This window comes from Gorilla gorilla, chromosome 10 (assembly GCF_029281585.2).
Source record: "Gorilla gorilla gorilla isolate KB3781 chromosome 10, NHGRI_mGorGor1-v2.1_pri, whole genome shotgun sequence".
Classification (NCBI taxonomy): Eukaryota; Metazoa; Chordata; class Mammalia; order Primates; family Hominidae; genus Gorilla; species Gorilla gorilla.
Genome location: NC_073234.2, coordinates 122,256,488 through 122,279,474, shown reverse-complemented (window position 1 = coordinate 122,279,474; position 22,987 = coordinate 122,256,488). Strand labels below are relative to the sequence as shown.

The window sequence follows — 22,987 nt, the reverse complement described above, 5'->3', positions numbered from 1 at the left end:
AAAGCAGGATACAAATCTGTAAATACAGCATGATCCCAATCTTGTAGTAAAATAAATTATATATGCATAGAAAAAATACAGGAAGGAAATACACTAAAACATTAACAGTGATGATCTCAGGATGGTGGGATTTGGGGTAAATTATTAATTTTATTTTCTGCATTTTCCAAACTTTCCACAATGAACATATATTACTTTTATAATCAGAGGGGAAGAGGTCAGTACAGGTGACACCTAGTCCTGGGAGGTGGCGAGACTGATGTGGCACTAAGGGGGTGTTTAGAGTCACTTGTACTGCCTCAGTCCGTGTCCTCATTTATAAAGAAGGGATAATAACACCTGCCCTGCCTGCCTCCCAGGACTACTGGGCATCTGAAAGGGTCACAATATCTGGTGATTGTTCCTCTGTAGCAGCAGCTCAAATGCTTTATTTTAGGACACACGCCTCCGTACCCTGCTTCCAAGGTCAGGAGAGTTGTGGGCAGAGAGGCCAGCCTGCAGCCTTGGTCCCTGGCCTATCCTAACGGATTCCAGGTCTTCATTGGAAATCCAGTGCTGACCATGCAAGTTTCCCACTCATACTTCCACTTCAGGTCACTTCCCTGCTTAAAAACCTCTTTAAACTAGTTCTGTTGAAATAGTTATTGCTTAAAATGGCCTGAGAATGACCACCCTCCTCACACCACTCTGTTCCCAGCATTGCAGAGCCCTAAGGAGGCACAGTGTGGGCCCAGGTGTGCTGTGGGGAAAAGGAAGGAGTGGAGCTGGGAGTCAGGCCACCAGAGTTGGACTCTTCCTTGCTGTGACGTGGGGTAACTTTCACAAGCTTTCTGGAGAGGATCTTTCATATGCGATAAGGTGAGGTTACATGAGATAACATACATCAAAAGCCCAGCATGTAGTAAGTACTTAACAGATACTAGTTCTCTTTCTGTGTGCCAGATGAAGACACTCTCATCTTCTTCCCCGCAAACTCTCTTTTCAAAAACAAAGCTTAGTGCCCAGTGCAGAGAAATGCAAAATGAAACAGAACTCACTGAAAGCAGAAGAGCACAGCTACTGAAACAGGACTGTTCAAACACTTACTCTGCATAAAGAAAGCTGGTAAGATGGCATTTCATTAAACACATCTTCATTTAGGTAAGCTGACATGCATGCCAAAGCTATTTGATTATAGAAATTATAAAAATACTTTAAAAATGCATTTGTAGAATGAAATAACAAAAATACTTAATTTTTTTCTAAACTTTTCACTTAATCTAAAATTATGAATTGCCCATTTCTTTTGCTGTTGGTTAAAACCTGGGTCACTCACCTCTCCCTCAAATATTTTGGATGAAATTCTAACATGTATTGTCTTCTTCCTACCCTTTTATAAAGCATTCTGGATTTAATTTCTTCTTTTAAAAAAACTCAGGGTCACCATTATGGGAAGTAGTCTATGGGCCATACTGTTGTACACACATTTTCTGGGTCAACTAGAGTATCCTTTGGTAAGTAGACAGTCCCAGATTTGCTATGTCTTGAAGTTTTATTCTTCTCATCTCACTATCTAGTTTTCAGTTGGCCTTTTTCTTCTTTCAGTATGCCTGCCTTCAATCTAGCAGCCTCTTTCTTTGCCATTCTTTTGTGAGCTTCAAAGCCAGCTAATAAAACATGTTGGAAGCGTATGCAAATTTCAGTTCAGAGTCTAAGAGTGATATTCTTGAAGATCTCTCCCATAAGTAAGTTGCAAGAAACTTTGTGACATCTCCTCTGGCAGCTGAAAGGCCTTTAAGACACAATTCCTGATTTTTTTGCTTTGCCAGAGAGGTAACTTCTGGATAAATGACCTTTTCACTAACACTCCATGTACTCTACCTGTCCTTAAAAAGGCTATTAGAAGTGGGACCATGGATGTAAAAGCACTTTAAAAAAGCATAAGCTGTGAAATAGTATTGTTTAGCCCATGTATCTATAAAGAAACACACACAGATGGCCAAATTGAATCAACCCCAATGTTTTATTTAATTTAAAGTTTTAAAAGGCAGTGGTTAAGCACATTATGTATATATGTATATATATGAATGTATGTACGTGTGTATATACATACATATATATACAGGAAACCAACCCCTTTTCAACTTTAGCCACTGATGAGCTAGGCCCACTGTCTAGTGCATGACTCAGTTTCTACTTCTTCATAGGACCAATTCTAAAAGTAAAAATAAACACCCTTTATCAGTTTAACAGTAACTAATTGTGTTTCTTTTTTTTAAATAAATAAAGTTACTATTAAACTGATCACATATGGTAGAAACATAGAACTCACACACACACCAGCACACACAGTCCCCAATTTAAAATGTGATGTATGAATGACCTATATGTACAAATGGGTGCTGCTGACTCCCCCACCCCAAGCAGAGGCCACGAAAGAACTCCCATTACTCAGGGAGTCCCCATTCTCTATGCTGGGATGGAGGATGTGTGTGTTCCTGGCACCCCGGGTTAGACCTCAGAATGCACACTCCCCATGCGCTGATACAGATGGTGGTTCAGTTCTATGGTACTAGTGTTCAGGTACATTAGGGAATAAATAGGCATTTGTAGCTGCCTGAGAACTAAACCATCATTTATAACTCTTTATAGGGAGAAATGTATTCTGAAGTTTTAGCTAACTGACATACAAACTTTTAGAGTATAATCAGTTTGTAAGTCTGAGGCTGTGTGTGTGTTTCTATATATTTATACAAAATTGATATGAAGAATGGGGCTAGGTTTATGGAGCAGCTGCTAGGCTTCCATTTGGTGAGTTCTGATCTAAGAAGTCGCTTGCCCAAGGCTTTATTTACCAGCTCTTTCTGCTTCTCACGTGCCTCTGGCTGCTGGAGAGATTCAGAAGGGGCCACTCACACAAGTGAGGGGAAGGACATGGCTAAATCTTCTGCTAGGAATCTTGGCAAAAAGAATTGCCAGATTCAACCAGGGCCGCTTTATAGAATAAAATCCTTCAGTTCCATCCCGATGAAATGGAATTTTTTTTCTGCTTTTAGCCCCCGTAACCCCGTCTAACTGCAGCTCTGTATGAATGCCTCAATATCACAAAAAACACAGGGTCACCTCTTAAATATGCTGGATTCTCAATGAGTAAACCAGTTAATGTGTTTCTAGCCAAAGCAAGGGCATAAATGTTTTAGAGAAAAGATTCCCCTGGAGCTACAGAGAAAAGGTGCTGATAAAGCAATATTGAGAGTTGAGCAGGTGATGCTTTTAGTCTGTGTCAGAGCTGGTCTCTTCGATGACAGAGTACTGGTTGAGTGCTTCCTCCAAAGGCGTTATTGTCCCATCAGGTTTTAGTCCCATTGGTTTAAGCAACTCCTCTCTAGAAAAAGAGATAAAAGAGAGAGAAAAAAAGTATTCACCAGCATCACACACACACCCCTCCCCCCCACCCAAATCCACAACCTTTTAAAAAGTCTTTAAAAACCAAGTATTTTCCCTTGAGCTTTCTCTGTGTGTTTGTAATAGGAAAGATGAAAGGGGCATGGAAAGAAAAAGAGGGAGATAAAAGACTTCATTCACACAGGCCAAACCTACTAAGCCAATTAAAAGTATGAAAAGTCAAGGTCTAAATGGGCTCAGGACAAGGAGCAGGTCTCTTCTGTTTTGAATAATTAACCTTTTTTTTTTTTTTGTGGATTGGTTTTGTTTTAGACAAGTTGAAGCTGCCAAAATTTCACCTGCCCCAGTGGTTGGAGCATACAATTAAATGGCTGATTTGATATGCATACACTTCATTCAATGGAATAAATCTGTCGGTTTTGATTTTGCCTCAGTCTCTAGTGATATGTAAGTACATGTTGATTCATTTCAAATTAGTTGGCCTTCCCCAACTCTCTCCCCGACTTTTCTTTCCTTCTCTCTCTTTCACTCTTTCTTCCTCCTCCTCCTCCTTTCTAAAAAACACCATTGCTTTTGTTTGTGGCAGTTTAATTATGGGATTGACAGCCATTTTAATCTCTTCAAAGCTCCGCAACTGCCGCTTTTCAGCTAATCCAATTATATCTACTCCACAAGTTACAGCCTCATCTAAAGATGATTAATTATTGATTAAGCCAATCAAAAAGCATTAGGAAAGATTTATTTAATCTTTTCATAGGCTCTTATTTATTACATGGAGATTATGGTGAATGTACCTGTTGAGTTGCTAACTCCAGTCCTCCCATCCCTAGAAAGGTCAGCAGTGTACTTAAGAGTGGCCTTGAAGAGCCCCATGAACTGCTTAAAACTTATTTATCACAGAAATGGGCATCACCCCCCAAAAACATGTCCATAAGCAAAAACCCACATGGCAGCAGCTATAATGTTGGTGGGATTTGGATGGAGGGGAAATGACTCCCTCCTCACAGTTGTCCCTTAGGCCAACAGAAAGAAGGGCTCCCTCCTGGGAAGGGACAGCCACACAGTAGTGTAATGGTGTTACAGACACAGTGAAACCTGGGGAGGAGTGAGAACAGCTCAGTGGTCAATGGATAAGCCAACAGGAGCCTAATGAAGAGCTCTGGCTAGCTCAGTAGACAACTTCGAAGTGTTTGAAAGCTTTGCTTGGGAAATGTGAACGTCTGACAGGCTAAATTGAGGCTCCTGAACACTATGAGGGAGGAAATGTGTTTCCCAATCCAAGAAATGGGGTCAGAATCATAGAACTTAAAGTTGGAAGGGGTCTGAGAGATCATTTAGTCCAACCCCCTTCTTTAATAAAGGAGACTGAATGACTCATCCAAGGTCACTTATCTAGTGGCAGAGCTGGACCTGGGACATGGGTCTCCTGAATCCTAGTCCAGTGATCTTTGCAGCCCACCACATCTGGATTAATTGCCCTAACTGCATTGGAGGAGCACACTGAGTTCATGTCTTCAACATCTGTTCAACGACTATGTGACAGGAACTATGTCATATACTGGGAGGTAAGGAAAACTGGGTACAGCTGCTGCCTTTGAGGAGCAGGGAAAACAAATATATGCAAAAGTCATTTTGAGCAGAATGAGGTAAATGCTGTAAGAGAATTATGAACAAAGAAGTGAGGCAGCTCCTGAGATGAAGCACTGACCAGGCTGCCTGGGGAGGGCACTGTCAAGTGAGGTGTCAGTGAGTGGCCCTGCACTAGGCAGACGGGCACAGAGCATTTCAGATAAAAGAGACTGTAAAGAGCTCTGAATGGTCCCACTGACGTGTGTGATTCTGTATCTTTTTAAACCTTTTTGTATTGTGTCAGCTCATCTTTTCTATCTCTGTGCTCTCATGAAGCTGGGAAAGGGCCCAGTGTTTGGGGAATGGTGAGGTTCAATGAAGGAGGGATAGGACGTAAGGCTGCAAGGGTAGTTTGGGATGCAACAGTCAAAAATGTCTTAAATGCCAAAATAAGGAGTTTAGATTTTACCCTGTAAAGAGTGTTTGATTACGTTTGTTTTATAAGAAAGTACCTCTGGCAGCAGCATGATAGACACATTGGAATTGGTGGCAGATAGACAAGTCATTAGGGGGGTCATCATAATAGTGTGTGTGGGAGGAGACAGTTGGATTAAGTCTGAGGTTGTGGGAAGAAAAGGCAACATTTCTGAGGTAGATCTCATGACTCACTGGGAGGAAAAGGGGTTGGAGAATGAGAGTAGTAAGTAGAGAGTTCCTGTTGTTTCAGCTCAGATGACCAAGTGGATGGTGACTCTATTCAATGGGGCCAGGACATAGGAGATGGAGATTTGGTGGGGAGATTCTGATATATTTTAGGACCTGAAGGGCTTGAGGTGCCTGCATGACAACCATGTAGAAATGTTCAGTGGAGAGCTAGAAACAATGTTTCCATTAAAACTTCTCCCTAGCACTGACGTAAATTACATACCTATATTTTAAATAAATTCCTAGTTCTAACTGATTGTGCTAAAGGACTTTGTGATCTTGGACACTACATATTAACAACTGAAGCAAAAGGAGAAGAGGGAGAACCTGCTGGGAATGAAACACTGAGGGTCTGAAGGGGTTGGTAAACTCAGGTGTGGGGTGGGGACTGACGGGTAGGGATAGGTAAAAGTAGGATTGGCAGATGGGACTGAGTGATAAACTGCTGGGGGGATATACCATCACTCCTGGGACTAAAACTACTGCATCTCTTTGATTAAAAAGATGATTCTGGGGCTAGCTACTAACTTGTGTGAAGTATCTAGCACTTTCTCATCTAAACCCAGAAATAATATTTTCAAATAAGTCTATCAGCTTTACCCTTGCTCCCTAATCCAATTATGGAAATAATTAAAAATATTAGTTTTATGGCCAAATTATAGGATTTCATTATGGAACAACGGGCCTATATTTTAATTCTTACTTGTGAACTATTCTTCTCAAGCATTTACTTTCTGGGTGCTTTTTATCAACCCCCCACTAAAATGGAAGCTCCTCTGAAGGTATGAATTATTTTCTTCTCCACATGGCTCTACGTAATGCCTGGGCTCATTGATACTTCTGTAGGAAAGGCGTCAGTGAACACTGGCCATACAATCATGCATTGTGCAAATGAATTAAGGCAGCAATGTGATGTCATGGAAAGAAAAAAAAGATCTGGAGTCAGGAAGTCTGTCTGAAGTCCTGGTTCTCCTCCACTTACCAGCTGTGTGATCTCGGGCAAGCTTCCGAGTCTCAGTATCCCTACCAGTGAAATGGGGGTCGTGATAATCTTGGCTGTACCTACTGACTAGTGAAGATGTAAGTAGTGGTAGTAATAATAATAATAATAAGGTAGACCAAAGAGTTGTGAATTGTACAGAACAAATATTCGTTGTTATTATTGTGGTATAGTGAAAAGCACATATAGGTTTTGGAGTCAGACGGACCTGTGCTCTAATTCTGGATCGACCAGTCACTAGCTGTAAGAACATGAACTCACTGAATTCCAATTTCCTTCTCTGTAGAATTAGGACAGGAACACATACCTCACACTAAGTTGTGATGAGGGCAAAAGGCTACTATACATACAAAGTGTATAGTATAACATTAGGCTGGAATGTAGTTAGAACCCACAAATTGTCGTTCCTGTCCCTTAAGTGCTTACAGAAGGTTTTCCCATGCTAGTTAGGGATTAAGTGGGGGAAGAATATGCAGAGGCAAATAAAAGACATGGTCCCTGTCCTCAAGAAGCTTTTAGTCAGTTCAGAAAACACACACACATTAAACAATATTGAAAGAGTTACAGAACAGCAGATCAACAAGCTTGAGATGATTAACAGGCAGAGCCCTGCTTTCTTTAAGCTTTAAAATTTGTCAGTACACCCTTACTGTATTTGAAGTTGGTTTAAAGGAGATTTCTTGTCCTGTCTGGGAGTAGAAGGAGAGGATCATTTACAGATGTGTGACTGTTTGTTCTAACTGACCCCAGGCTTATTTCTCATACCCCCATCCTAACTTTTCTCATCTTCTTCCTCTATCCTTCAACTAGTGGCCCACAAATATCAAAATGAAATATTTGGTACAGAGACTCACTCCTAAAAGGCTTGGTAAATGACCTGGTTATATTGGACTGATTCATTTATAATCTGGGACTATTTCATTTGCAATCTGTTGTATCTAGATCAGCAAGATGTGGACAGAGAATGGGAAGCTTTAATGAACACCACAGAAATATTCCTTCACCAGTCGTATGGCTATGCACATGTGAGAGGGACACAGGAGGAGACAGGGATGCTGACCACAGGCTCCTTGCAGTAGGTGGACTCAGGGGCCAGACTGTAATGGCAGTGATGGACATGGATTCACAGGGAGAAAGGCATCCCAGAAGCAGAAGAATTAGTCAAGCAGAGGCACAGAAGCAAGAGTTAGTTGTGTGCAGGGACTGGCAAGCAGGCTGGCTCGGCTGAGATAAAGGAAAAAAAAAAAAAAAAAAAAAACTCAAAAGAGATGCGGTATAAAAGAGGATTTGAATGGAGACCTTGAATCCTAGGCTGACAAGTCTGGACTTGAGTACAAAGGTATTCCTGTTTTCTATTTCAAGAGCATCCCCCCACCCCCAACTTCTAAGGATATTAAAAATAACTGTCATTACAAAGTTTGAAAGCTATGAAATACTACTGCTCTGATATTTTAAAAAGAGAATGTCTATGCTTTACTCAGTTTTCATATCCCTATGTGTCTAGCACAGTGCCTTGCAGATAGCAGATCCTCAATAAGTGTTTGTGAATTAAATTTAGTTGTACTTGATATTATCTTTCATTTTCCTGCAGAGAAAAGGTATGGTGTCTAATGGGACTCCTAATGACTAAACCATGAAGAGAAAAGCTAAATCTCTGGGTACACATTCACTTTCATCACGAAGATTTACAGGGTTAGAAACAGGATTAACATTCCACAGGAAATTCTGTATAATGCTTTCCAGAGATTTCTTGTTCTGTACTAGACTGTGAGCAACTTGAGGGCAGAGTCCATGTCTTCTCAGGCTGTGATTTGCCAGTATCTAGTATAGAACACAGCACACAGCAGGTGCTCAGTAAACGTGGCATAAATGGAGACCATTTGTCAGGAATCATTCTCATGTTATTTTAACTGTAATTATTTTCCTGATGAATTAATATCATCAGGCATTCTGACAGTTCAGCAGAAGTCAAGCCCCCTTTTCACCAGACAGCCTGGAATTCCCAACCATTAACTGGTATAGACTGAGCTTCTTCCATATGGGGCATCAGAAGACCTAGATTCTAGTCTCAGATGTTCCACTAACTTGCTAGGTGTCCTTGGGCAGGTCACTTGCCTCTCTGGGCTTGAGTCTCCCCATCTATAAAGTGAGTGGTTGGACAAGATGATCCCCAATATTCTATACTAATTTCAAGAGGCTAAGTGTTGGGCTATGAAATAATTTTGATCTATTTAAAAAGCTGCTAGGTTTTTAAAGATACTCAAACTCATTATTACTAAGCCTTTGTTTCTAATGCAGATATTCTAAACCTAAGAGTCAAACACAGCATCCTACCAAATTGTCACAGACATACACCAAGACCACAAGCCCTTTCTGCAAGACTACCAGCATATGATTAAAATGATTACAAAGGGAAACCAAAGCAATGGCAAGTGCTACAAAAAAGGATCCAAATTCAATCATGGCCCTCAATAAACAGGCCATTTCATAAAGAGTTACTGATCCTAAATTATGAAGGTCCTATCTAAAAAGGATGGCTATGTGTCAGATACATGTATATCATGGTAAAATGGAGATACTGTATATTGAAATGTGTATCAGGATTAAGATATTCACATAGCAACAACTCCTTCATACTTACCTTCAATGCTACACACAGGCCTTAACACAAGTTAAGACTGCCCTCGTATCAAAAAGTACAGTGGTGTCTACTGGATAAAGAGCCCATTCTAGGCACTGTGACAGTATCATGGCGGGCTTCTCATCTGATCAGGCATCTGGCCAGGGAAGAGATAAGCCTCCAAGAATGTTCAACTGGAACGAAACATCATTTAGAAATTTGATCTTACTAAACGATAAGGAACCATAATCTACAAGGGCTTGGCCAGGCAAGAGGACACAGATAAAGCACGTCCAAGAAAGGAAACCCTATTTTGCCCCAGCCTAACCCTTGGGACTGCTAATGGAAACCAAAAAAATAATTTCTTAAAGAGCTAGGGATGGGAGATATGGAATTTACACCATATTTAAAATATTCTGGTCTGGTTTTTTTTTTCCAGATATATTTTAACATTTTCCTGAGCCACCGTTTGCCTGTAGTATGGTATACTCTAGGATGCCTGGGCTTATATGACTTCTCAGAACCTTAGAGAAGGTTCTGCTTTTTAGGGCTTCTGGTTCCTATATGACTCTTTCCCCCAAAAATGACAGTGCAAAATTGGGGTTCAGACACTAACATACCCAATCGCACAATATAGAATAGGTCAGACGTGTATGTGTATAAAACACTTTACTTGACCTGAAAGCAAGAGAATACTCTTGCCCACAGCACATGTTTTTGTGCAATACAAACAAAACATTCAATTCAAGTGTACTTGTTGAAAAACAGGACATAATTAAGCAGTTGGTAAAATGCATTCTTGTTTCCCACTTGCAGATCTCCCAAGAGTCCCTTCGAATTTACCTATACGAGTTTCAGCTTCCCGCTTGCCACTTAGCTTGATAACGACTCAAAAATCATTCCCTTGTTTTCAAGGGCTCTTCTTTCTTGTCTGCTCTGTGTACTACAGGGCAGTATTGACACATGGAATTAATGACAGGGTCTGTAATGAAACAACAGTCATGCAAACACCAGTCTGCTCTTTTGATAAAACAGCATGTTAGAGACCTATTCACCTCCCTCTAATTGAGTACTGCATAATAGTTCCGATCCTTTTATGTAACATATTTTGTTCTATGATTAGAAAAGAAGAAAAGGGGGGGAAACATATGAGGCATTGCTTCCTTCAATCACCCCCTGATTAATTCTCTGTTTTTAATGAGGGCGGCTGCTATTTAGGCAGGTTCTGTTACATACTTGTTTTGTTGACTTCTGTACAATGTATAACAAAACCCAAGACAGGATAATTGGGAACCATTTCTTAAGCACAGGATTCCTGCTCTTAATGTAAGGTTGACTTGGAAAAAAGAATCCTGACAGTTTAAATTAGCCATTTCATATTTAATTCCTTTTCACATTTGAAAGATGGGATGAGAAATTAGTATATAAATAAAGCATTTTAATTAACATAGAGCTTTTCAAAAAATGCCTGTTAAAATGGATGGAGCCTGTGATAGCCCTGAGAAGGAAGCTCTGTAGTTCTTTTAAAGTCTGGGCGTGCATCTTATATCAAGATTTCAGTATCACTGGATAGTTCATAATCCACTGAAGTATAACGGGTTTCCCAATAACTTGTGATATTCTTATAAATGTTTTCACCTCTTTTTTTCTCACAGCAATAATATTATAACCTTTGGACTGGTAAACATGTTCAGTTAGATACTGTGAAAGTGTCCTTTAGGCTTGAACCCTGATCCTTCATCTTTCATCTAATGACTTCCCAGAGCTGACTGGTTACACCGATCTTTCATTAAGCCACTAACTCGGTAGGAATGAGTGGTATGGTAGCTTTTCCATAGCAAATTTGAGGTCTAGGCTACATCTTTGAAAGGATTCTGAGATCCTTCCCTCAGCCCTCATCATTGTGCTTTGGGATTGGGTACAATTGGGAAAGTAAAATATGCAACATAAAAATATTGTTACCCAAGACAAATTGATATGGTGTACAGTCCCCACATCACCATGTCTTTCCACTTTATAAAGGTAATTGGGAATTGTCTAAACCAGGGATGTCCAATTGTTTGGCTTTCCTGGGCCACACTGGAAGAAGAATTGTCTTGCGTCACATAAAATACACATAACACTAATGATGGCTGGTGAGCTTAAAAAAAATTGCAAAAACATCTCATAATGTTTTAAGAAAGTTTATTAACTTGTGTTGGGCCGCATTCAAAAGCGTCCTGGGCTGCGGGTTGAGCAACTTTGGTAAATAGTCCCATAGGGAAGCCTTTTTTAAGTTAGGTTTTATTAATGTGATCACATGTATGAAAATTTGTCAGAAGAGCCATAATCATTCTCTTTTTAAAACAATTTAAAAACCTTGTATTAACATAGAATCATAGAAATTTTACTTGTTCCCTTCAAAAAGCTTTGCTTTGTTTTGTGTTTTAAAATATAAGCTATTTATTTAGTATTTGACCTGATACCTACGAAGAGCTCAACTGTGGAATGAAAAAGCAGTAATGCATGTCCTCTAAATCTTAGTTCTCTTCTAAAGTAAATATGCTTATTATCTGTCTTTCGTGCTTTTCATTTATTTAAAATTTAGAATGTCTTATTTAAAAATAATCAGACAACTTTTGAGAGCTGTTGGTAATTTCTCACAATAGCACACAATCTGGAGTCTCAAGACTGAAAACTGGACTTGGGTTAGTTACTTAATCTTTGGTGCATTTAATCCTTAAAAAAATACCTGATGCTATTTAATTCACAGGGCTGTTTTAATAATCAATGGAGATAACGTATATGGAAGCATTTTTTAAACCTTAAAGCACTATATAAATATTAGTTTTTTTTTAATCACTGTTCACATTTCTGTTAGATCACATGCAAAGCTTCTAAAAATCTGCTACCCACCTAATTTACCCACAGTAAACAGCATGGTTAAGAAAATATACAGAAAAAGAGATCAGGTATAGTACTAGAAGAATAAAGTGCAGTTTTATCTTGAAGTGGTTTAAAAAATTATTTCTTGGTAATTTATTTACAGAATTTTTCTTATCTGTTGTCCAAATTAACAAAATAAATATTAATAAGAGGTCAGCATGCCAACTGACACTGTAGAAATAAAGTAGTAGAAACAGAAGTTCTTAACGCTCTTCCCAATAAGGAAGACTTAAAGAATGAGGAGAACTAAGAGAACAAACAGTCAGTGGAGATGATTCTTATTTGATGTTCCTCTACTAGTCAAAAACCATTTCAGAGAGTACTTTAACCAAGAGCTCAAAGTAGTTATTCCCACTACAGATCTAAAGAACAATGACTACAGATAGGCAATACAAAGGTAGCATGACGTCCTACTTAAAGGTGTCTAGCTACTGGAAAGGTCCTATATAACCTAAGGATAGATAATATCAAGCTTCTCAAGTTAATCCTCCCCTGACACCTTAAGGTGTTTAATTTAGCTGGATCCAAGTCCTCTTAATTCAATTTCCAAGCAACCTTACAGTATATTTTAATGAGGTAGAACAGCACTGTCTAATAAAAATATAATGTAAGCCACAATGTAAGCCAAATGTATGTACTCTTAAATGTTCTAGTAGCCACATTGAAAAAGAATAGGTAAAATTAATTTTAATATTTTAACCCAATGTATCAGAAATATTATCATTTCCATATGTAATCTATATTAAACAAATAATATTTTACTTTTTTGTGCCAAGTCTCTGAAATCTAGTGAGTATTTTACACTGATAGGACATCCCAGTTTGGACTAACCACATTTCAAGTGCTCAATAGTCATATATAGCTGTGGTTACCATACTGGACAGGGTAGTCTAAAGAATTTTCTGATGAAAACAAGATCTTTTTATTTTCATATCTATAATAGATCTTAAAATGCTCTAAAAATTAGATCATGTTTATGAAATGTACCTGAAAAGCATTTCCTTAACTAACTTATCACAAAGGTAGGTATAATCACAGTCGTTGATATTTTTGTAAGGAGAGTAAAATAACTTATTTATAAGAAAAAACTATGTATTTGTTATTTTTCAGTTATAAACTACCTATCTCAGCCTTAGTCAGTTTAAAATTAATCTTTTGATTAAAGGGAACTAATCCTATATCTGGTGCCTGCATTTATTATAGAAGTCATGTTCCAAATAGTACACAATGACTGGCAACAACAACAAAAAAGAAAACAAAACACTTATTGGCTAAGGAGTAAGAAAAGGAAGAAATGGTAGAACAATTATCTTTAATTTATATAAATATAAATTTTAAAACATAGATTTTGATGGCAGAATATATAAGCAAAAAGGCAATGTATCTTGTTAGACAGTGATGGGGTAAGGGTGAGTAGAGGATTAATTAGCTCTGGTTCCAATTTAGAAACTAAAGGGGATTAGAGAAGTCAAAACAAAACTGTAACTTGAAATATTATTTCCCTTGGTTAGTTTAAGCTTAAGCCAGTCAATGCTCTCTCCCCTTTTCTAGAGGAGGCACCACTATTATATACAAGTTGTGTGCAATAGCTAAGGCAAATGAAATTGTATTAGGCACAGTGGGCTTGCTTTTACTACACAATTCCCATTCAGATCTCCTGCTTGAGCTGCAGGGGCTTATTTTTTCCGAAGTCAGGGAAGGAAAGAGGAGGTGAAGAGGCAGGCAAATTTCATCCGCTTTTCCATCTCTGCCCTCACATTAAAAATGTCAAATGAGGCTTTCTATAATTTCATGCCTCAGGCCTTAAATGTTCATATTTGATAAATATTACAGTGATCATTCTATATTAAAGGAATTATGGACCCCAATATTTAAATAAGCCAGTCATGGCTCAAAGTACTTTATGGAATTCCTTTCTGGCCCTGAATTTTATGACATCTGGCCAAAAAATGGAACTGACAGAGGATACTTTAAAGTCTTAAGCCATGTAGGTATTTTAAAGCAAAAAACTGCCCTTCAAATTTGGGGATCAGCTATTTTCATTATTTCATCATCACATACTGTGGAAACCACAGGGTACAAGGCACTGTACTAGCTAGACATAATGGGATTTATAGGGTTCAGATTCTTTTCCAGCTCTTTAGACCTCCAGGTGCACTGCCAATCACCTTATCTACATCTATCACAAATATAATCCTTACACTAAAAAAAAAATCACTTGGAATACTCTTAAGTCAGCTGGTATTCAATGGGAAGAAAATATCTGAGCACTAATCTCTCCAATATCTTTGGAAATCTAGTTGAGAGAAAGCTGCTAAGGTGATGAGCTCCTTGAGGCAGCGGCTATGTCCAGCATGGAGGCAAAATAGAAATGTAATTTTAACTTTTACATTGGTGGTTTTACAATTTTGGTAGTGAATAACATCTATACCCTACACCAGGCTCAGTAACGGTACTTGGCATGACCAACCTTAGTCATCATCACTTTGGTAAGTGCTTTGGCACGGGCCACTGTTGCTAACCACCATCCTGGTGCAGGTCCTTCACATCTGCTCTCCTATGGATGGAAAAAAGGAAGTGTCTAGTGTCCATTCATTGGCCACATCACCTCCAACCCTATCCTTTACTCACATGCCTTTCAATTCAGGTGCAGGAGAAAACCATTTCATTTTTGAGAAGGAAAGTTAATCAGACAAAGCTATGGTACACTCTTAGCACAATAACGACTTGGTTGAATGCAGAACGTCCTAGAGTGAACGGGAGGGAACTAACCAATAGTACAATGCTGACAGGGTGATGAGGAAGTGTTCTGGCAAACACTTACTATAACAGACAGACACCGTAGCACAGTGGACAGAGCAAACGTCTTGAGTTCTGGAAAATGAAGGTCTAGTCTCACTTTTTAAAATGAAACTAGAAAGAGGATGTATGTGAAAGTGTTTTATAAACTGTTGAAATGAATTATCATCAGTCATTAGCTTGGAAATGCTCTGGGCAATTCTTTGGTACTTGCTTCCCCCAGTGATAAATCTGATAACATACTAATCAAATAATGATAAAACAACCTGAGCTCTTTAGAAGAAATAAGTAGTATGTGACTATCCAAGACTTATTAACAAGATTAAATTTCTCTCCACGTGGAATGAATGGTCATTTTTCCATTTTTCTATTAAATACATCAAAATTCTAGGATCAGCACAAATGCTAGCTTTCCTGCGAAACAGTCCCTGAATCATCCAGACAGAATGAACTACTCCTTTTCCTGCATGCTTACATTTCAACATAGAACTCATTTTGTCATTATTTCCTTCTACCTTGTATTCTAGACTAGATTACAGTCATTTCTTCCACTAGAATGTGAGTTTTCCAAAGGCAGAGACTGTCACATTCTCCTCTGAATCTTCCTCAGGTTCCTAGCACGATGCCTTGCACAGAGTAGCTGCTTAGTAAATGTTCCCTGAATTGTACTGAGTTTAGTCTATTTTGGCTTTATGGCATCTTTTTTTACCTCAAAAAAAGGTGGAAAGAGAGAAGAAACTTAAGACTAATGAGGAACACAGCACAAAAGACATGTAAAACGCATAAAGAATGACTTCATTCTTTGCATTACTGCTTTGGAATGCCCACTGCTGATCTTTATACAGTTTTGTCATTGATTGTATTTAGTGAGAGCAAATGTTAGAAAGCACACAAAGGCAGACAATGTAAAACGCCCAACACACGTCATGCAAAAATTCTGTATGATTTGAACTATTCTCAAGGTTGCCTTTTGCTTCAACTTTAATGGCAAAATTGATACCATCAAAGCCAACATAAGACATATTTGCTCTGCTTTAAACATGCAAAAATCAGTGTCACCTTCAGCTGGGCATCTGCTGGGTACTTCCGGATAAGTAGGCATCTTCTTTGAGGCATAGTTTAAATCAGGTGGAAGCTGGGGTATTTCAGACTTGACGTTTGTATATTTATTTGTTGGCAGCTTCTAGAATATTTGGATTCCCCTGAGATTAAAAGGAGAAGGACCTAGCACCTTTGTTTTCTGTGCCTGTGATAGAGATGCCTTATGAAATGGTAGTTCCTCTATTAGTAAGCCAAGTGTCTGGATTATACTGTGTAGTCTTAGGCAGTTATTTCCCTGTCTTCCATTTCCCTACCTGGAGTTTACTCATCCAGGGTAGATGGCCCAGTTAAATGGCATTTATGTTAAACTTTAAAAACTCATGTTGTTGGTCAGAATATGAAATTTATGCAACTGGTTTACTGTCCTAACACACTAATGTGTTCTACTCAGGTCCTTGCTAACCCTTCCTCTCCAGTTTCTACCAGATGGACTCTGTCGGTTTTTGGTTTTTTTTTTTGAGACAGAGTTTTTGCTCTTGTTTGACCAGGCTGGAGTGCAATGGTGCGACCTTGGTTCACCGCAACCTCCGCCTCCCAGGTTCAAGCGATTCTCCTGCCTCAGCCTCCTGAGTAGCTGGGATTACAGGCATGTGCCACCACACCCGGCTAAATTTGTATTTTTAGTAGAGACAGGGTTTCTCCATGTTGGTCAGGCTGGTCTCAAACTCCCGACCTCAGGTGATCCGCCTGCCTCAGCCTCCCAATGTGCTGGGATTACAGGCATAAGCCACCGTGCCCGGCCTGACTCTGTTGGTTCTTATCCTGTTGTTTTTATACCCCTGTGTTTCATTAGCTACATCAGCTCCTCCTGGAAGTGGCCAAGCACACATCTTATCTTTATATATTCATTTTGATCTTATTCTGCCTCCTATAGGTTTGCCCTATCGGTATCTTCTCTGTGACTATTAATCCCTTCTGGGAGGGAACATTTCTGTTCTATACAAAGGTATGGAGAATGTAATTTGCAAAGAGGCAACAATGTCTTTTGAAGATTGTGAATATAGTCAGTTAGCTGTAAATTCTAACCTTCTTGAGAAAGGATGAAAATTTAAAAGGGCTAGCTGGAAGTTACTGAGTTCTAGTCTTATTAGCTTTGTAGATAATTAAGCTATTTACTCCTAAACAACTTCTACCACACTACCAGCATCATACTCTGCAGCGTGGATAAATATCCATACTTGTCACATTCCCCATGTCAGTCTCTTGTTCTTGTCCATTTCTACCCTAAGCCTCTGCTGTGCCCTCAATGTCTGCTTGTTTCTGTGTTCCACCTTTCCCTTTCATGGTTGGCTCTCTGGCTTTTCCATTCCAATGGCTCCTTCTTTTGACTAAGGGATACTAGCCTTTACACAGTTACTGTGAAAAAGGAGATGGCCAGAAGAAATTCATCTTTAAGTGGCAGCTGCCACAAACACACAGAAGCATTCATTCAAGATGGCTTAAAGAAGATAGTGACTCAATGTATGACTAGAAAATACAGTGATTCAGCCAAGTATGAAAGGAATTATTTTCTAATAACTCCTCCAAGATGACTAGTTGCTGATTAGTATATACTTGATTTAATTATTTCAAAACTGGTTATTTTTGAAGGGGAAGGAGGTGAGAAGCAAGAGGGGAAGGGGAGTTTTTTTTTTTTCAGAACTCCTAATTAATACAAGTCCCTGTTTTCAGAAAATCCTTCATGTGAGCTATTTCTTTTCACTTTTTCTTATTGGGTGCATGACATTTTAGAATTCTTGGTTTCAGCAGCAACCCAAAAAGGCGTAATTGCAAACTTACACATCAAAAATGCAAAAATAAAAGCATCATGATTTGAAACAAAAACTAAAACAGGCTAAAACAAAAATACAAGCAGCAGCAAAATCACTGAATCTAACTCACAGCATCTTTTTGAAGACAGGGAGGTTAGTTGGTTAATTATTACAGTGCTCTGGTAGTTACTATCTTAGCTTTGAGAGTTTAAATGTTTAGGAATGCACATCCAGAAGCGGCACATGTAGAAAAACCATGGTAGCCAAGAGCTATCTGAACTACTGCTGCCTGGGCCACCCTATTCCAATCAACATGGATTTCCAGAGTTGCTGTTCTATGGTAACTCTCAGTGAGAGAGACAAAGAAATAGACCATTTTTAGAAACCAAGCAAAAAATGGATGGGAATACAATACCTGGAAAGTTTATCAAGCATGTTGACAAGTTTCATGGCTTCATATTCTTTTTGTTCTTCTGTCATTTCATCTATGGGGTTTGGCATTGGTTCCTCTAAATGACCAGTGATAAGATTAATGCTACAAAAAGAAAAAAAAGTTATGCTGTATGTTTTAAAATTATGCTCTTTCTATACTTTTCTGGTCCAACTTTTAAGTGATAATAAGAAAGAGTATAATAGCCAAAAAATTGGCAATAATTTCAATTTTATGGTATAGAACTGATATAGGAATTTTTAAAAATGGACTTTTCCACTAATTTGCTTTGGGAAATGGGCTATACTTTTTTTAAAAAAACGAAAACTGTCTTGCCAACTTTTTTTTTTTTTAGAGGCATGGTTGCTTTTTAAAAATACAAAATTTGATTAGTGCCGTTAGGATATCCATGGATGCACAGCTTATCCATTAATTCTAAGGGGACACATGATTTCAGGGAAGAAGAAATGAGGAAATCCATTTTGTGATACAGCATAAAACAAACATCAAAAAAAAAATTGGAAAAATGATGACAGAGAGGCTACAATCTGGAAATTAAAGCATGCCAATTTATAATCTCAGGAAATTAGTCCATTAGTGAGACCACAGAGGGCAATGAGTGTTTAAATAATAAAAGATAAAGCAGAAGAACAATTTTAATTAGGTTTGATCTGGCCTAGACAAAAAAAGGGATGAAATCTAGCCTACCAAGAGACAGATATATCATCCTGGCTTTCTGGAAATAGATTTAATACAGTACTTAAAATGAATACTTTGCATAAACTTTGTATGAGGTTATAATACCAAACAAACTGTTCTCTTAGAGAAAAGCCATACTTTTTTTTTTTTTTTGAGGACAGGAAATAAAAGATAACTCTTTCAATGGCTCCTAAATATCTACAACAAACATTTTTCTGGAGAAGCAAACGAGATCACAGTATCTTGTACCAGCCAAGTACATACTGGTTTTTTGTTTGTTTTGACGGAGTCTCGCTCTGTCACCCACGTTGGAGTGCAGTCACACAATCTCGGCTCACTGCAACCTCTGCTTCCTGGGTTCAAGTGATTCTCCTGCCTCAACCTCCAGGGTGGCTGGGATTACAGGCACGTGTCACCACGCCTGGCTAATTTTTGTATTTTTAGTAGAGACGGGGTTTCACCATGTTGGCCTGGCTGGTCTCAAACTCCTGAGCTCAAGTGTTCCTCCTGCCTCAGCTCCTGAAGTGCTGGGATTACAGCCATAAGCCATGGCGCCTAGCAGATAGTTTGTTTTTAATGATCAAATTAAATATCCCTGCAAATAGCAATTGCTAATAAATTGCTTTCTAGGGTCTATGAACATAAACGCTTTCAGAAGCCAGGCCTTTTGATAAGCAAGTGAGTGAGAGGGTCAAATATACACAATGTGGAGTGTTGGGAGATTGAGATCAACTGGAAAACAGTGCCCAGTTTAAATTAAAAAAAAAAAAAAAAAGATACTGGCCAAGACAAAGACACAGTGATTAACTAAATCTTCTGGTAGCCAGCTTGCAACCCCTCTTTGAGACTTTCGGTTGGGCAAGTTCTTTACTGACCAGGGCTTTTCTCATTTGGGGTAAAGGCTAGCTTACTACGTACTGTTATCTATTACTATTAGATTTACTTTTCTTTTCTACCTTCCTCAGAGGCTGCATGACATACCAATTCTTATGGAAGGACTCAGTGCTCACCATCCTCGAAAACCTGATTCAAAACCTATCTTGCCATTCTTGCATAAGACCTACATCTAGAGTCATGTTTAAAATTTTTCCCCATTAGAAACCCAATATATAAAATAGACAACAGTGAACTGCTCAGGCAAGAAGAGGATGGGAATAGCCAAGTAGATAGGGGCGTAGAGTCCCTTTATTTGTCCCCTACCCACTTGTTTTCTCTTAAGGTACTTACAAAGGTTCTGGGGCAACCTGAAAACCCATAGCCTTGTCATTTATTTCTAGTCTTGGCTGTACATTAGAATCACTTGAGAAACTTTAAAAAAAAGCTTGGGTGACAGAGCGAGACTCCATCTCAAAAAAAAAAAGCTTGGGCCTCACCTTAGACCAACTAATAAATCTGTGTGTGCGTGTGTGTGTCTAGAGTACCTGCTTTAGACACTCATTGTGTGCTATTTCCTCTTTTTTCAGGTGCTCCTAAAAGAAGAGAAGAAGGCCTCCAGTTAGAGGCCATCAACAAAAATGCTGAATGGGTCATCGTATTTCCTAAAAGTCAAGAACAAAGAAGACCCAGACAAGGCTTCTGAGAACTATGGAGACATATCCAGATGCCACACTGAAAATACAATTCCCCCACCCATCCATTATTTGCTCAGGCATATAACAAGACATCTCCTTTCACTGGTTTCTCTTCTGCCACCTGTTAAATTAGAAAAACAACTAGTCTTATAAATGAATAAAGGTGCTTATTATAGATACATACCACTTCCCAAGCAAAGAAAATCAGGCCTTAGAAGAAAGTATAAGGGAAGGTAGATGTGTTAACTATGTAGATCATGCTTATTTGCCTCTTGAGAGATGGCTTCTCTCCTCAAATTCAATGGAGCTGTAATTTGAAAAATCAGGCCTGTAGGCACTTTTAGGATATAATGACATTTGCACACATGATCACATGCTTCAGGGAAAAAAATGAAATCAGGAGGACACACTGGTAAGCTATGTGGTATTGTGGGCACCACAGCATACAAAGTCACTATATGAATTCCCAGATTAGGACACAGTTTGATGGTTTTCTTGGTTCTCTTAAGAGCTTGGTGGAAATTAAGTCTGTTTTACATAAGGTAACCTCAAGTCCCCTGGCTGCTAAAATGATATAATGGTTTGCTCTGAAATTAGCTACTAAAATAACACAATTCTTTGCTATCTGAGTATAAAAGCAGAAGCCAGAAATTCATTCTTACAGAGTAAGAACTCATTTTTTGCCATAGAGTAAAACATTCCAACCCTCCAAAGTCACTCTAGGGATTTGGGTTTCATTTTTTCCTTTAAAAAGACATTTTTCCCCTGGATATTCGGAAGAATGTAAACAAAAGCCACAGAAAACACAAGTTAGGGCACTGAAGTATAGTGTAGCACTCTCTTATGGGAAAAATGCCAGTGTGCTGTGGCAGAAGGCAGATGAACACTGTCTCTTCTCCCGCTCCCCACTTCAAACCAGAGTCTCATGTAGTTTCCCTACCCAGAAAGGAAGAGAAAACAAATAATAGCCACCGTGACAACAAAGACATGAGATTTCATAAGATAGATTACTTTTGGTGGAACAAATACCTGACACCTTTCAACCTCAAATAGTACAGTCTGAGACGCCACAGTCCAGGTTTAAATCTTAACGCTATGAAATTCTGGAGTTACTTTTATTTCATTCCAAAACTTGGAGTCTTAAGATGCTTTAAGAACACTAATTGTGGTGGACATTTTATTGGGTAATTATATTTATCATGATCTCCTCCACCTTGTCTCTGCTCCTCTGTCCCATTTCGTAGCACTCCAATCCTGTGGCTTCCAATTAGGTGACAAGAAGTGTCTAAATTCTTATCTGTGGTATTTCATCATAAATTTTGTATAAGACTATTATATGAACTGACAACAGCTATGGGCCTGGAGACAAAAGGATTAAGACACACTAAAAAGGTATGGACAAATGAACACAGGTATAAAACCTGAACTGTATTTCAAGTCTTTTGCTCTTTCTTCAAATTTTTGCTACCTTTGGCCAACATCAACAGTACTAGGTCATTTAACAAAAAAGATCCATTAAAACTTAATTCGGCTATATGAAAATTAACTTCAATCTCTACAATGTGTGGCTTAAATTCATTCAAAGCATTCTGGTTAAAAAAGGAACTCTAAAGTCAACCTACAGGAGTTGGACAGGTAAGATAAGTGAATAGGATAAGCTGTCAAACCAAAGGAGCTTATACCTCGTAGGAAGGAAACCACAGCTACTCAATTCCATCAACTGGTTGTCATGTAGAATGCAGGCCCTATGTTACCAGAACTTCCAGTTTTTCAAAAGAAGTTAGAAATCAAGATTTTCATCTAAATATCTACGGGATATGTTAACAGAACTTCCATTTTTTCAAAAGAAGTTAGAAATCAAGATTTTCATCTAAATATCTACGGGATATGTTAACAGAACTTCCATTTTTTCAAAAGAAGTTAGAAATCAAGATTTTCATCTAAAATATCTGAATTCTAAATGTTGCTAAGTAATTAAATTATTTTAAGAAGCACTGTGTAAAACAAGCAAAACCACAAACCAAATAACCAATAGGACATGGAGCAAGCCAAACAAAACATACTTGTGGGCTAAATCTAGACAATTTGCAACCTCTACGAAAGGGATCAGGGTTTTTAGGAAAGGGTATTTTGTAAGCCAAGACCAGGAAAGAAGGGGACAGGCGGGTGGGAAAGGAGATGTTATATGTGAATGAAACTAAAACAACTTTCCAGGGGGAAAAACCCAGAATACACTGCTCCCCCAAAAAACAATATAAAGAACAAAATGGAAATTTACCATATCTGAATTTTCTTGAATTCTATTCCCTGGCTCCCATTCCTCAACTAGATGTAGAAGCTTGACGAGGAAAGGGAACTCAATTTTCTTGGTATCCTAATGCTGAGGAGGGGCTGACTAACTCAAAAAATTCATTCATTCAACAAAAATTTACT

The 22,987-nt window shown here is 38.6% G+C and overlaps 1 protein-coding gene and 1 long non-coding RNA gene across 12 annotated transcripts in view; one reads left to right on the top strand and one right to left on the bottom strand.

Annotated features, from left to right (window-relative positions):
* Positions 1-700: 700 nt before the first annotated feature.
* LOC129526011 (uncharacterized) lies at positions 701-22,106 on the top strand. The gene is made up of 5 exons (XR_008670576.2): positions 701-1,104; positions 3,697-3,831; positions 7,601-7,997; positions 9,718-9,753; positions 20,447-22,106. It is a non-coding gene; the product is annotated as an uncharacterized lncRNA (long non-coding RNA).
* Positions 1,984-22,987, bottom strand: part of RIC8B (RIC8 guanine nucleotide exchange factor B) — a 107,433-nt gene continuing 86,429 nt past the window's right edge. For 2 of the 11 annotated variants that reach the window (XM_019038903.3, XM_055358947.2), the window contains exons 9-10: positions 18,270-18,389; positions 1,984-3,364 (exon numbers count right to left, since the gene is read on the bottom strand). In XM_019038903.3, the coding sequence (XP_018894448.1) occupies positions 3,253-3,364; positions 18,270-18,389 (232 nt within the window). In that variant the 3' untranslated portion in view covers positions 1,984-3,252. The other 9 variants (XM_019038905.3, XM_055358948.2, XR_004071939.3 and 6 more) reach the window with 8 other exon arrangements.